The following is a 16,648-nucleotide window of genomic DNA, read 5'->3' on the forward strand; positions in this document are numbered from 1 at the left end:
ACACAAGGTTTGCGAGACCTATCACGTACTGACATGAAAGATTCCAACGTATTTCTCATACTTAAACAGCAGTTGGCCGGCGTTGCCTGGTGAAACGTTGTGATGCCTCGTGCAAGGAGGAGAAATGCGTACCATCACGTTTCCGACTTTGATAAATGTCGGATTGTAGCCTATCGCGACACTGCTGCTCGCGTTGGTCGAGGTCCAATGACTGTTAGCAGAATATAGAATCGGTGTGTTCAGGACGGTAATACGGGACGCCGTATCACTAGCAGTCGAGATGACAGGCATCTTATCCGCATGGCTGTAACAGATCGTGCAGCCACGTCTCGATCCCTGAGTCAACAGATAGGGACGTTTGCAAGACAACAATCATCTGCACGAACAGTTCGACGACGTTTGCAGTAGCGTGGACTATCAGCTCGGAGACCATAGCTGCTGTTACCCTTGACGCTGCATCACAGACAGGAGCGCCTGTGATGGTGTACTCAACGACCAACCTGGGTGCACGATAGGCAAAACATTTTTTCGGATGAATCCAGGTTCTGTTTACAGCATCATGATGGTCGCATCCGTGTTTGGCGACATCGCGGTGAACGCACATTGGAAGTGTGTGTTCGTCATCGTCATACTGGCGTATCACCCGGCGTGATGGTATGGGGTGCCATTGGTTACACGTCGCGGTCACCTCTTGCTAGCATTGACGGCACTTTGAACAGTGGACGTTACATTTCAGATGTGTTACGTCCCGTGGCTCTACCCTTCATTCGATCCATTCGAAACCTTACATTTAAGCAGGATAATGCACGACCGCATGTTACAGGTCCTGCACGGGCCTTCCTGGATTCAGAAAATGTTCGACTGCTGCCCTGGCCAGCACATTCTCCAGATCTCTCACCAATTGAAAACGTCTGGTCAATTGTGGCCGAGCAACTGGCTCGTCACAATACGCCAGTCACTACTCTTGAACTGTGGTATCGTGTTGAAGCTGCATGGGCAGCTGTACCTGTACACGCAATCCGAGCTCTGTTTGACTGAATGCCCAGGCGTATCAAGGCCGTTATTAAGGCCAGAGGTGGTTGTTCTCGATACTGATTTCTCATGATCTATGCACCCAAATTGCGTGAAAAATGTAATCACATGTCAGTTCTTGTATAATATATTTGTCCAATGAATACCCATTTATCATCTGCATTTCTTCTTGGTGTAGCAATTTTAATGGCCAGTAGTGTATTATGTTTGTGTAATGGTACGTCCAATGTAGTTACATGATGTGTGTTTTGCTGTGATTACAGACACCTTGGAATGGGAAACGCGTGAAAGCGGTAGCGTGTATAATATAGAATTTTATACACAGTCTGGTGTAAAAATTTCGTTCTTCAAATGCAGTCATGTACATCACCCATCAGTATCGAAACTTAACTGATGGCAGGACGGCGTTACAAAGCTAAATTGAAATCACTTGCCGCCAGGCGGTGTGCATTTATAGGACGGCGGCGCTCTATTTTGGACACAAAAATAATTTATCAACCTGGTGTTGAAAATGTAACTAAAATAAAAAACTAACTATAAACCTGAAAATATAAAACACAAAATATATAACATTATGTACAGTTAGTAGGATAAAAAAATTGTTGACAGGAGCTGCCGCCAGACGGCAAGTCAGTTGAATATCACCTAATGTGCACAGCGTTCGTAATAAACGATAAAATACCAATTACTCGTAATGCACTATTCATATAAAAACTAAAATGTAATGTAAACCAGTTAATGTCACAAAATATACACACAAAACATGGCAGTGAAGAGGCACTTTTAGGATAAGAATAGGTATCAAGTGCGTGGAAGATGCCGCCTCGATTAAATATTAAGTACTTGATAAATTTATTATAATCATTGGTACAGAAGTCTGTATGTGCATTATTTATTTCAGTCAGTCGGTACAAAAAAGGTACTATGCATAAAAGAATGGCCGCGCGGAGTAGCCGCGCGGTATGAGGCGCCTTGTTACGGTCCGTGCGGCTCACCCCGTCGGAGGTTCCAGTCCTCCCTCGGGCATTGGGGGGGGGGGGGTGTTCATAGCGTAAGTTAAGTTAACTTGGATTAAGTAGTGTGTAGGCTTAGGAAGCGATGACCTCAGCAGTATGGTCCCGTAAGACCTTATCACAAATTAAATTAATTACAAAACAATGACAAAATAACAGAACTAATATCATTAAAACATTTTTAAGAAAAAACTGGTATTAGAAGCTAATGGCACAGAAGTACTTAGCCTTAGGATACACGATAAAAATATTGTACCAAAAGGACAGGGAGGGAACAAAAAAATGTGTTTTGGTTCGCATAGGGGTATTACGATCCGCACCACATTTCGAAAGCTTCTATTCTCTTCTTGTCCAAACTATTTATCGTCCATGTTTCACTTCCATACATGGCTACACTCCATACAAATATTTTCAGAAATGACTTCCTGAGACCTAAATCTATACTCGATGTTAACAAATTCCTCTTCTTCAGAAACGCTTTCCTTGCCATTGCCAGTCTACATTTTATATCCTCTCTACTTCGACCATCATCAGTTACTTTGCTCCCCAAAGAGCAAAACTCCTTTACTACTTTAAGTGTCTCATTTCCTAATCTAATTCCCTCAGCATCACCAGTTTTAATTCGACCACATTCCATAATCCTCGTTTTGCTTTTGTTGTTGATCATCTTATATCCTCCTTTCAAGACGCTGTCCATTCCGTTCAACTGCTCTTCCAAGTCCTTTGCTGTCTCTGACAGAATTACAATGTCATCGGCGAACCTCAAAGTTTTTATTTCTTCTCCATGATTTTAATACCTACTCCGAATTTTTCTTTTGTTTCCTTTACTGCTTGCTCAATATACAGATTGAATAACATCGGGGAGAGGCTACAACCGTGTCTCACTCCCTTCCCAACAACTGCTTCCCTTTCATGTCCCTCGACTCCTATAACTGCCATCTGGTTTCTGTACAAATTGTAAATAGCCTTTCGCTCCCTGTATTTTACCCCTGCCACCTGTAGAATTTGAAAGAGAGTATTCCAGTCAACATTGTCAAAAGCTTTCTCTAAGTCTACAAATGCTAGAAACATAGGTTTGCCTTTCCTTAATCTTTCTTCTAAGATAAGTCGTAGGGTCAGTATTGCCTCACGTGTTCCAACATTTCTACGGAATCCAAACTGATCTTCCCCGAGGTCGGCTTCTACTAGTTTTTCCATTCGTCTGTAAAGAATTCGTGTTAGTATTTTGCAGCTGTGGCTTATTAAACTGATAGTTCGGTAATTTTCACATCTGTCAACACCTGCTTTCTTTGGGATTGGAATTATTATATTCTTCTTGAAGTCTGAGGGTATTTCGCCTGTCTCATACATCTTGCTCACCAGATGGTAGTTTTGTCAGGACTGGCTCTCCCAAGGCTGTCAGTAGTTCTAATGGAATGTCGTCATTGTATTGCCATCTTAAGTGGCAGCTAAGTCGTAGCATCCTAGCTGTTGTTACCACATCCCTCCCCCCTGAAACGGCGGACCGTCGTTGAGTATGGCTTCCGAATGCGGGTGGAGGGACCCAGGGGTGGCGCAGCTGAGGGGGCGGACAGCGGAACTGCCGCTGTGCGCTGTCCACCCGCAACCCCGAATTGCTCACGATGGGCGGGGGGGGGGGGGGGGGCGAGGAAAACTCCCCGTGGAAAACCTGCCCAGTCTGCGCACCGCCACTGGGTATGCTCTGATGAGGAGGCGGAGCCAACATCTCCATGTGCGGCGGAGGCAGCGGCGTGACGGTAGCCTCAGCGTCCATCGGTGCCGGCACCGCGGAGGAACACGACGGCAGCGTGCGGAGGCGGGGCCGTGGCGGCGGCGGCGAGAGGCGCCCGTCTGGTGCAGGAGACCTGACCGGCAGCGGCGACACTGGCAGGCGCGCCCGCGGAGACGCCGTCGGCGGAGTCATGGGTTGAGGCGGTGGAAACAGCGAAGCCTTCAATTCTGCCGGGAAACAACCAGCGGCAGAAAACCGAGGACGGCACAGATGAATCTGGCTCCGGTGTCGCTTGACTGTGCCGGAGGGACCAGAAATAAAGCGCGACCAAGCTGGCGAAGAATGCGCCCAGCGCTGCCTGCCAGAGAAAATGCGATAGAACGAATCATGCGGCGCAAAGCCAGAACGAGGCGAAGCAGCGGAAGCACGCGGTGACGGGTGCAATAGCTGCAGGAGCGACCGATGGCCATGTAGCAATTCCTCTTGGGAACGGGTGCCGCGTGGCTGAGAGCTATAGGAAGCGAGGAAAGTCCAGAGTGCGCGCTCGCGAGAGTGCAACTTGCTCATCTGCGACTTAAATATACGCACGAAGCGTTCAGCCTCACTGTTGGACTGGGGGTGGAACAGGGCCGAATGCCATTAGCAACACAGAACACTTCGAACTCTAAGGACAGGAATTGGGGGCCATTGTCGGAGACAATAAATTCAGGAAGGCCCTCAATTTAAAAAAAAAAAAAAAAAAAAAAATGGACGCCAAAGCCGGAACAGTACTGGTAGATGTAGTAGAAGACATAGGCATAACTAAAGGAAAGTTGGTGTACACATCAATAACTATGAAATATTAACGCGCTGGCAAGGCGCAGTAGGTGTCGACCACGCAAAGAAGTGCTGGTGGGGAGCAGATTGATGCACCGCGCAAGAGCGACAGTTAGCATGCAAAGTCTCAATATCTATATATCAATGCCGACCCAAGTGCAGTGACGCAGCGCCAATTGCTTCGTCCACACTATACCCAAATGACCAGCGTGCAGTAAACGGAGGATTTCGACTGCAACGAACGAGGTACAACCACACAAGACTGATCATTGTCAGTTCGTAACAAGATAACACCTTGTTGTACAGACAAGTTGTGACGTTGCGCAAAGTAACGTCGAACGAGTGGATCACGAATGTGCGTAGCAGATGGAAGCCATTGAGTACGAATATATTGCAAAAGAATCTGCAAAGAAGCAACGACGGCCGTCTCTAAATCAATGCTGCGAAAATCCACTCGAAAATCATCAGCTAATTTCCTATGTTGCCAATCAACACTTCGGAAGAATCAAACACTGCGTTAGGACCGATAGGCAGACGAGACAAAGCATCAGCATTGCCATGCTGGACCATAGGCCGAAACAAAAGTTCGTAATTGTAATTAGATAAATACAAAGTCCAACGTTGCAACTTTTGTGCAATATGGGGCCGAATTGACAGGTGGAACGACGACGTCAAAGGCTTATATGGTCGGTGACCAAATAGAACTTTCGACCGTACAAAAAATCATGGAACTTATTCACTCCACAGACAATAGCTTAGCAGCTTCTTTCTCGATTTGAGAATAGTTTTGCTGGGCAGAATTGAGCAACTTACACGCAAAAGCGATCCACAGAATTTATGCGGTGCGAGAGAACCGCTCCGATGCCGTGAGAAGATGCATCGACAGCCAAAACAACTGGTTTGGAGGGATCGAAAGAAAACAAACAGCGATCACTCAACAAAGAAGATTTGAGCTCGTGGAAAGCAGCGTCACATTCCGAAGGCCAAACAAAAGGCACGTTCTTACGCCGAAGGCGATGCAATCTGCGCTGCATTTGGTATAAACCGAATATAATACGAAATTTTGCCGAACACAACCTGAAGTTCTTTCAAGTTCCTGGGTGCTGGCAAGTCTTTAATGGTACTGATATGTAACGGCGAGGGGTGGATACCCGGTCCGTTAATCATATGTCCTAAATACTGAATCTCAGTTTGAAAAAAATTGCACTTGTCTCTGTTAGACTTTAGTCCTGTCTGCAAAAGTACAGTGAACAAGGCACGCAAATTCTGCGAATGTTCGTCAGGGGTGTGACCTTGTAGGGAAGCAGCCTACTCACGCTGTAGTAAATTCACATCAGTCTTTCCATTGTGTGCCAGCCAGTCTGCTGTAACTAGCTCTGACGTCATAAATGTTGCGCAATACTTTAAAAATCAAGCAAATAACCTAAAACATTTCTAGCATGTCAGGAGTAATACTAAATTAATGTGTGTTGAATATCAGTTCGATAACTTTAGCCATTTTCGAAATTTGGACGTTTTTCTGTAAAAATCATTGGCGCAACAGAAAAGAGCTGGAAAGTTAAAAATTTATAATTAGATTCATTTTTCATAATTATTTACTAAAAACAGTACTTTGGATTTCACCAATTAAAATTTTAGTGGAAATTCATGATTTTCTGGTTTTCGTCTTAAAACTTAAGGAAGCAAGATAGATTAAGTAGGCTAATAAATAAGGCTAGGATGTTTATATTTAAGTAGAATGGAGATCCGCTATCACCATAAGGATATGAGAAGTTTCATTTGAATACCTATAAAACTATAGTGATAGCGTATCTCCAAAGGGCCAGTTCAGAGCTCGTCTACTGCGTGCAGTGTAATTAAATTAATTCTCTCGCCCAAAATATTTAACTTAGCCACGTCAAAATTTTATTATCAATACTTACCTGCGTGCTGAATGACATTTAAATTAAGAGCTTCATCGGCCATCAGCAATAGAAGCTATGATTTATTAGGTAACTTAAAGTGGTGCATTACTAGCCCAGCGGCTAGTCGGGAGAGCCGATTTGATCAGGCGTTCTCTTAGCTGTCTGCACCGCGGCTTTATATATAAGAACGCTGCGCGAGGAAGCAAGGCCCCAGTTCTCTCCAGACGCTGAACAGCACGCCATCTGTGTCGGGAGTCGCGTCGCGTCGGTATCATTGCTACAAACCGCCTCGGATGCCGTATCAAGTTACTCGAGTTACGCGTAACCATGAAATCATTTTCGAGTGAAGTGTTAATTCTGGGATGACTTTAGTTATCGATCTTCAGTTTGCGTATTGTCGTATTTTCACGTGCCGCCGCGGGACAAACATTCTACCATTATTTAGCGTGGCGTTTGATGAACGTTATCATCAAATTATGGCGAGCATTCATTTGAACTTTTAAGTTGGACAGTTATAGTTGCATCAGCGCATTAGACTCTGAACTGCTCTGTTATTTAGGTTGTGTGGATTCTTTTGTTTTTCATCTGTGACTTTCAGAATATACTCAACTATTTTAGAAAATCGTTTTTGATTATAAATCCCAGACAATATCCTAAATTCTTCAGAGCTATAAGCTGTAACTATAAGTGTATTCTCAGACGAAGTGGGCACTAGGAATTCTAATTACAGGCTTCACGTTTTGCTAATCACTTTCTGGTTGCCAATATTGTAGTTAGAGAGCCAGTGTTGAGAACGGCAAAAGACAGCATAAATAATAGGAACATTTTAACAACAATAATTCCACCCGCCGCCGCACATATGGTTAATCGGCCGGGAAATGCAGTGTTTCTACAAACAAAATTTTTAACAACAATTAAAATCCTACCAGCCGCCCCACAACCTGATATAACTATATCGTGAAGATATAGCAACCAGGGACAGTGGCACAACTGCTGCAAGTAAGACTGAAAAAAGCAAGAGCCGAAGCACAACCGAACGGAAGGCGGCGAAACTAACAAGCCAAGGTGTGGATCACAAAATAGCGCTGCGACTGTTCGTCGAGCGGAATCAAAGTATGCGTCCCGCAAGTCAATCGTGGAAAAGAATTTTCCCGCACCAACCTTATCAAAAACGTCTTCAGGACGCGGTAAGGGAAATGTAGCTACCACTGTCTGGGGATTTACCGTAGATTTAAAGTCAGCACAAATACGGAGACGACCGTTTGGTTTCTTCACACACACACACACACACACACACACACACACACACACACACACACACAATAGGCGAAGCCCATGGCGAAGCAGGAACAGGTTCAATAACACCACTGTCTTGCAAATTCTTAAGTTGAGCAGCTACAGCGTCGCGCAGTGCGTGTGGTACCGGGCGTGCGCGCCGGAAAATAGGCATGGCATTGTCTTTAACTACAAAATGTGCTGCAAGCTCTGCGGCGCAACTAAGTCCGTCAGAAAAGAGTACAGCGAAGTCATCGCGTAGTGCGGCAACACTGTCTGCATGGTCACTAGCGTTGAAGCAAAGTAAATTGTCTTTAATTGCGAGGCCGAAAAGTTCAAATGCGTCCATGCCAAAAATGTTCGTAGCATCACTAGAGCGGAGCATATGAAAAGACACTGTACGGGTCGTTGCACCATACGTGGCTTGCAAACTACACACGCGGAGCATAGATTTCCTGTCCAGCAAATGCAGTCAGTGTGGAATGTGAACGACGAAGCGGGGCGAACCAAGCAAGTCATACGTTGATTTGTTCAGTAAAGAAACTGACGCACCAGTGTCCAGCTGCAAGCGAACAGAACGTCCACAAATGTACGAAGTCACAAAAAGTTTCCTCGCATCGCGCTGAATGCGAAAGGAAATGTCTGGCAAAACTTGATTCATACAACGAGTTGTCGAAGCACGGGATGCAGAATGCTTTGAATAAACTGCATTAACATCCATAGGCTGATGTGAATGAGGACCATGGCGGTTGCCGTTGAGGTGATGCCCACGAGAGTCACGCGAACGGGAGACAAGTTGTGTATTAGAGTTTCCCTTACTACACACAGCTTGCACGTGACCTTTCTTATTACAAAAATAACACTGTGCTTGACGGGATGGGCAGCTGTCCCATGGGTGGGTACGATTGCAGTTCGGACACGGTTTCAGTTTCTTAGAGGGTGCCTGGTTTGAACCATGTTTACGTGCGCTCGAGTGGCGCGTCATGGCTGGCTGGGCTGGGTGGAAACGCACGTGTTGTGCCGCGCTAACAGTACACACACCCGGGGTCACGTCGAACGCGCTAGTAGCCATGTCTAATGTATCTTGTCTGGCTAGCAAATCCACTACTTCCTGCAAAGAGGATTTGTTCGCGGATGCGGTGATCCGCCACATTCTGCGCAATAGCGTTTCTAATCATTATATCTGCATATGAGTGTCCACACGAGTAATGAGTCACGATCAGAAGTTAGTCCCTGAAGGTCCGCTAACCAAGATTTATTCGACTGAGTAGGGCTACGCCGGAGGTGAAAGACTTTGTATCGTGCAGCTACCACATTTACACTATCACGGCAGAGGGAGTTCAAAGCATCAATCACTTCGTCGTAAGTTTTAGTTTCTGGGCGGGTGGTGGGAAACAATTTCACGAGCACACGGTACAACCAACACCCGAGTTGGCAATGAAAAGGCAAGCCGCTCTGTACCTGGTACGTTGTATGCTGCGAAGTGTGCCTCGAGCTGTGCGATGTGTTCTGCCCAGCTTTCAACGTCAGGATTGAAGACACGAAAGCCGGCCGCTGTGGCCGAGCGGTTCTAGGCGCTACAGTCTGGAACCGTGCGACCGCTACGGTCGCAGGTTCGAATCCTGCTTCGGGCATGGATGTGTGTGGTGTCCTTAGGTTAGTTAGGTTTAAGTAATTCTAAGTTCTAGGGGACTGATGACCTCAGAAGTTAAGTCCCATGGTGCTCAGAGCCATTTGAAGGCACGAAATGGCGGCGCCGTCGGCGACGGCGTCGGTACAGGCCGTGGCGTTGGAGGCGCCGAAGTAGCTACTGTTTGTAGCGTTACCAGTCCATTTATGGCAGCAAGCAGCTGCGTCATATGCTGAGCCTGATCGGACAGCGAAGCCTGTTCCTGTGGCGAAGCCATGGTTTACACAAATGAAACTCTTATACTGAGGCTAGCAAAAATGGAAATGATAGGGGAAACCTCGTCGCCAACTTTTGTATCCCGCCTCGAAGGCGGCGCGTGGGTAGGAGCAGGAAAAGGTGAAAATCTCTCGGTACTGCAGTGTGAATATAAATCACGTTTACTTTAGCAACAAGAGTAATACATAACTTTGCTCTGAGGTGCGAAGCTGAAGCGAAGTGTCCCAGCCGTCTGCTCTTGAACAAATGGGAAGAATCTACAGTGGTGCTTGTAGAGCTGAACTGCGCCTGCTAGAGGGCGCTGTCGTCGTTTTCTTCGTAGTGGCAACTCAAGTGACAGCTACGCCGTGTCATCCTAGCTATCGATACCACAGAAAATGTAAAAGCATCTCACTGATTTGACAGAGGAAAGAAATTAGGCAAAACTTTCAATCAAATTTTCATGGAGAAGCGTCCATAACTGTGTTACGGAAACACCAGTCCACAAGCTTAATGCATTTTGTCGAGGTCAGTTGACCACAATTCCGTTCTGCTCCTCCCCGATTGTCACGGTACTCAACAAGAAGCTTGACGTCACACCATGTCCTCGTGCTGAGTTTTTTCCCCATCGCATCTAACAAACTACACCGGCTTGATAGGTCGTTTATGAACCGTTTTAAAGACCAATATAACCTTGCTTGCACTTTATCGACGTGGCCAAACCCGGGTGCTCTACCAGTAAGTACGTCATTGCAAAGTCAGTGGATGAAGCCTACAAAGAAGAGCTAACGCAGCTTAAAAGGTACAGTCACCTACCCCTTCAATCCACAAATTTTCTCTGACTTAGATTGTATAGACATTGCCCATACCAACATAGAAAATCCAGCATCTGAAGTGCTGATGCTCCTCCTCCAAGAAGCTCTTCTGGAAAATCAGTAGGCTTAACCTCATCATCAGACACAACTGATTTAGAATGTCTCCCAACTGTAGCTGCCACTTCATCTTCAAGCACAAATGATTCAGCACCTCTCCTAATCATTAGGCCTAGAGCTTGTGTAGACCTAACTTAATGTATCTCAGATAGTCACCCAACTTTTTCAAGCATTTTGAAGAAAATTTCTACTTTTCCCTCTTGCACTGACAAGAAAATAAAAAGCTGGAAAAGGAATGCTGAGCAAATTGGAATACTAACTTCAACAACCATTAGACGTTAATCGGAAAAAAAATTTGGGACTCGAAAAAGAAGCTGCTAACGAATTCAGGAAAGGGCTAAAGTAGAAAAACAAGAGAAGTTGGAAAAAAATCCAAAAAAGATACGGTAACGGCCATTTCAAATGACAGTCTGACAGCATTGTTTGTGGGAATTTTTTGAAGAAAAGTATATCCAGCGTGAAATTGTGAGGCCTAGGCAAATGAACTTCGTGCAGGCATCGAGGATTCATTGTATTGCTATTGTGACTACCGTAAAATTGAAAAATAATGAAGTATATTAGCAATGAAAAGTATTTTCACTTTCACCTTTGAAAATTAGGAAGTATTGTTGAGCTAAGTTGCATCGTTTGAAAGGAACAAAATATTATTTCCATAAGAGAACTTACTGTTATGTTTTAAGTTTATACTTTATTGTTTTTATCATATTGTTTTTATCATATTGTAAAACAGATTACATTTGTTTGTGAGCCACAAAACGTCTCTTTTTATTGTAAAAAAAATCATATATTTTGTTGTGCGGCCTATACTGCTCGACACTTCTTTAATATGCGAATTGTAAGCCGTCGAAAATATTTTATTGCTTTTTGTTGTTTTGATTAGAAATATTTCTTTCACCATTCACTCAAAAACAAATGTTCAAATCAATGTTTCGTGCTGTTGTACCTCATTACAAAACAATAACAAAAGTTTTTACCAGTTTTGATTGATGTGTCCCATAGTAGCCGCCTTTCCCCTATAAGAACCTCAGTTACTTGGTTTATGTTGTATTCCAGTGGTCTAAAGCGCTTGCAGCTATTTAGCAGCAGCACAAGTTGACTTTCCAATTTTACTTACTGTAACAGCATTGCTTATTAGTTCGTGCCTGCAAAACCGCTTCCGTAAAATTTCATTTTTAATATCGCAGTGACGACTTTTCATATATTTTTGGAACTAGCTTCCGATCGCAGATTTGAAAACATGGTCCCACTATACACCTTACATGAAAACCAATAACATGCGTAATTGGAGGGCACTGGAAGACTAATCTGCTTAGCTCGTTCTACAGTTTAGCATATATTCCTGCCCTTTATTAATAGACACAGTAATAATTATACTTACATATAAGATTGTGGAGGGTACTACAATTACTTCTTTCACCTCTGGCAATGTTTGTTGATGTGAAAAATAGCGAATTGCACTGTAGATCGGAATCCACGTTAAACTATAGTTTTAGTGAATGGTTAGTTCACTGTGAGTTCCTCCAACAGGACCATACCTAGTAAAGCACTGTGTTGTTGAAAACAATCTAGCGACTGATGACAGCTTTACTTACTACTGCATAAAAAGGGCAAAGCTATGACCAGACCGAAGGTTGGTTCGACACGAGAGTGCTTTTACTAGGCGCGGTCCTTTTGGGAGGGGGGAGGGGGGTATAGTCCTTAGCCTTTCTCCAACCTCTGAATTCAGTTACGTGACCAGTTAAAAGGGGAGCGGCGGTTTAACATGCACTCCGAAACACATTGCACTTTGGCATTTTTTCATGTTAAGAGTGTAGGTAGAAGTGAAAGAAGTGAGAAGTGACAAAAAAGCATTTATGGATCGACTGGTAATCGAGCCTTTTAACTTTGTATTTGTGGCCTTTTCACCTCCTATTTTTTTTTACCTTACTCAGTAAGCTTCGTAAATTATGTATTAAAGTGCCAAATGCAGCACTGAGCCATTGTACAACCTAGCGAGACGTCTGTTACTTCGTGAAATTAATCATTACCCTCAGTGCAGTCCATAAGGTGCGATAGTTTAACGTTTAATGTTATGTCATTTATTTTAACAAATAGTCAGGAAGACGTATTTTCGATAGATTTTTAATGTGCCGGCGGCTAGAAAATTTTTCGTTTCACGCAAGTTTTTGTCTTAAAGCTACTGAGTAGGACCCTTCACCTTCAGAACCGTGTAATCAGATCTGGCGTGTGGCTTGTCTGTTTATACAGTTACAGCAGATGAGTAACGGCAGTCTGTGGTCAGACCCTATTAGTAACGAAAGTAGCTAGTAACGAGTAGTCTGTTAACGACTGTGTACCTCGACAGCTCCGAACACAAGTTTAAAATGTAAGTGGTTACTTTCACAGGCTCACTCGTGAGAAACTAGTCTCACACAGGAATAATTGGCTAGGAGAGCTCCGGTATACTCACTTGCCACAGTTTGCTTTCTTTTAATCTTTGGACTTTTAATAGACGTTGCAGCTCTTACCTGGCAGTTGATTCGTCGTTTCACCCATGTCGCCTGGCACAGTCACAGTTCCAGGTCCTCTCTCTGGTGTCTTAAGTGACCGAAATACAGCAAAAAAGAAGTTACTGTGACTTAAGTAAAAGCGGCTATGAAAAAACCCGGGCACTGGAAAGTGCCTATTATACGTTTAGCTGTCGGTCTGGAGAGGAAATTGTTTGCTGTGAAAAACATTGGACCAGTAGATACTGATTCCATAAAAAGATACAACTTTTGAAATTTAATAGTTATTGATTTTTTCCTCCAAAACTTATTGCAAATAATAAAGAGTATTTCTTACGAAAAACATTTCGCTTATTTATAAAACATCTTGCGTGGTAATTTTGGAAATACAAATTAACGAGTCACTACATTTTGTTAGTTATTGGTTGAAAAATGTATTTTGCCTCTTTTGTAACATCCTGGAACCACTGCTTTTTCCTTAGTTGTTAGCGGAGGTTCGTGTTAGTGAAAAATGCTCTTTAATTATTTGTAGTAATATTAAGACGCAAAAGCAATAATAATTCATTATTATATGGCCATGCAAACCAACATGACATGAAAGTTGTCAGAGGACATGTTCTCTCTCTCTCTCTCTCTCTCTCTCTCTCTCTCTCTCTCAAACGGTGTGCAGCAGCTTGGTAGTGGGACAGCGCTTAATAACTGTAATGACTGATGTCGTGCTGTCGGCAGGTGTTCATCCGCGAGCTGGTGTCGAACGCGAGCGACGCCCTGGAGAAGCTGCGCTACCTCAGCCTGGCGGCGGGCGCCGCGGAGCAGGCGGCGGCCGCTGGACCGCTGGAGATCCACATCGCCACCGACAAGCAGGCGCGCACCATCACCATACAGGTGAGGCCGGCGCTGCCGCGCACTTCGTACGATGATAGTAGGCACCTCAGCTTGAAGCAGCAGCCAAACGCAGCTTAAAGTACGAATCTAGTAGTTACTTATTCAAATGTCATCGCGAATGAATGCACGCATCCGTCACACATACATCTCGCTGGCATTGGGGCCACCATTGCTGTGCACTGTGTAGCCGCATATCTACCGATCTGATTCTTTGTTGGTAACCTACATAAATTAGTGTGATCGTGTTATTATCTACATTAATTAGTATGTTATGAGCCTCCCCAGTAGACAAGCCATGGTAAGGGCGCCGCGATATGTTGGCTGCTGGCTCCCATGTACTGATAGAAGTCAGCACCACTCGAAGAACTTCTTGTCGACTGTTCTCTGTTTCAGATTATTGTCAACATCAGCGACTCTAGCTGTAACACTGTAATTGCCTGACGAAGTTTTACTGTGTTGTATGTGTAAGCGAATGATTAATTGATTAATACAAGTAAATGCACTTATAAATGATTTACACAATATTGGACACGATTAGGAATGCTTACTAAATGTTGTGAATGTCATTTTTCTTCTACTCATCGTGTTGTATGCAACAGCCTTAATTAATTTCATATACCTTGCTACAAATACGTACCATAGTAGGTGATCGGTACGAGGACACAACGTCGCTGCGTCGTCAATACTGGAAGACAAACAGTAAAACATACCGCTTTCAGATGCTCTAACACCGCAGTAACCGCGCTACTAACACCTCTGCCCCTGACGTAAGTGACCAACTTTACATGGCTCATGTCCGAATTCACCGACCCCAGTTAAAAGTTAAGCGCGCATAAACATATTACTGTATTTTATTTTTTCTGAGCGGAAAAATAACACTCTTAAGAAGCTCTTAACGTTGATCGCCTTGTTTTTGTGGATTCGCCTGTTAGTTACTAGATCCATATTATTATAAAATACGGCTGAGAACCGCGTCCCACACGAACACTTGATTCGTGCTGCATGTGGCGCGCAGGCTGTAGTTCGACGACCACTGGACTAGAGGCATGCCAGGCGTAGCTGTCTGTCGCATGAGCAAGCGGTGTGAAGTGTGTAGTGTACGAGCCAGAAGCTGTGCTCTCCACCACTGACATCAACCAATAACAAAGTTGTTTTAATCGAAGTATAGCGCTCTGCACGGTCTCCCCCACGCATCGTGATCGTAGCTGCAACAGCTGTTACACTGCCAGCACGTAGTTCTCTCAGTGGCGCAAACGCCAAACTCGACTGTCCTACCGAGCGAGGTGGCGCAGTGGTTAGACACTGGACTCGCATTCGGGAGGACGACGGTTCAATCCCGCGTCCGGCCATCCTGATTTACGTTTTCCGTGATTTCCCTAAATCGCTCCAGGCAAATGCCGGGATGGTTCCTTTGAAAGGGCACGGCCGACTTCCTTCCCCGTCCTTCCCTAATCCGATGAGACCGATGACCTCGCTGTCTGGTCTCCTTCCCCGAAACAACCAACCAACCAACCGACTGTCCTATGTGGCGCCGCACATTGTACGCCTCCGCGTTCGCTGCTGTCTTAGCTGTGAACAAGACCTAAAAATAGTGGGATTCGATGTGCTACTCAGTTGACAGCTGCATACCCAGGTAATAACATTTTCTGCCATGCGTATCTCCACGGACTGTTTTATAATGGAATCCCAAAAAGAAGTAGCACTAACTAAATTGTAATTTTATCTTATTCCATTGTATGCCTGGTGTTCAGCAGTAGCAAAGGCAAGTGCATCGTTGACATTTTACGCAACGTTCTTCTACGGAGCGTGTGGTCTGGTTTACCAAGCCTAACAGATTGGAAAGGAATTTAAATGTTCCAACCTTCTGCAATAATAAATCGTACTTCATCGATGCAAGACGCTGTGCATTCTTATACGATGGGCGGACAACTACGTTAACTTTAATTCCGCAGAATCCTGCGTATCTTGAACGAGCTCTTGCCAACAAAAGGGAGGAAAGCTGTAGATTTTGCTGGCATATTACCCTCCTTGTCGTAGTGCTGATTTTTTATTTTAACTTATAGCGCCAAGATGTGCTGGGCGCAGTATTATTATTTTTTTTTTTATGAAGACAGCCGTGAGATGAGTGATATCCTTTGTATCCTGTGGCAAACTCACGCAATTGCAAACTGTGCGCCCTGTGTGCAACTGTCTTCAGGATTTGGATTGTTTTGGGGGGGAGGAGACCAGACAGCGAGGTCATCGGTCTCATCGGATTACGGAAGCCGACCGTGTCCTTTCAAAGGAACCATCCCGGCATTTGCCTCGAGCGATTTAGGGAAATCACGGAAAACCTAAATCAGGGTGGCCGGACGCGGGATTGAACCGTCGTCCTCCCGAATGCGAATCCAGTGTGCTAGCCACTGTGCCACCTCGCTAGGTGTCTGTCTTCAGCAAACTCATGGTTGGAGACGACTGACGACAACTCGAAGTCTGCAAATGTAAATCCGCGTGAGGGGCGTTAGTTAAGTTACTGTGAGAGCCATCATTCTTCCGTCTACCTAGAACACCCAAGAACGGCAGGAAACATTATATTCTGTTCCCATCTGGTAGAGTGGAAGTTTTTATGAGTGTAGTTGACACGATGAAAAAACTCCATTAATTTTTCTTTCTTTGGGGTCACACTACAAAAAAAGTATCAACATACCT

At 44.6% G+C, this 16,648-nt stretch overlaps 1 protein-coding gene across 1 annotated transcript in view; it reads left to right on the forward strand.

Annotated features, from left to right (window-relative positions):
- The window catches only part of LOC126198530 (heat shock protein 75 kDa, mitochondrial), a 379,324-nt gene that overhangs the window by 171,477 nt on the left and 191,199 nt on the right, over positions 1–16,648 (forward strand). Inside the window, exon 4 of the mRNA XM_049934925.1 lies at positions 13,805–13,960. Coding sequence (XP_049790882.1) covers positions 13,805–13,960 — 156 coding nt within the window. The remainder of the gene's footprint in view (positions 1–13,804; positions 13,961–16,648) is intronic.

This window comes from Schistocerca nitens, chromosome 8 (genome assembly GCF_023898315.1).
Source record: "Schistocerca nitens isolate TAMUIC-IGC-003100 chromosome 8, iqSchNite1.1, whole genome shotgun sequence".
NCBI classification, from domain to species: Eukaryota; Metazoa; Arthropoda; class Insecta; order Orthoptera; family Acrididae; genus Schistocerca; species Schistocerca nitens.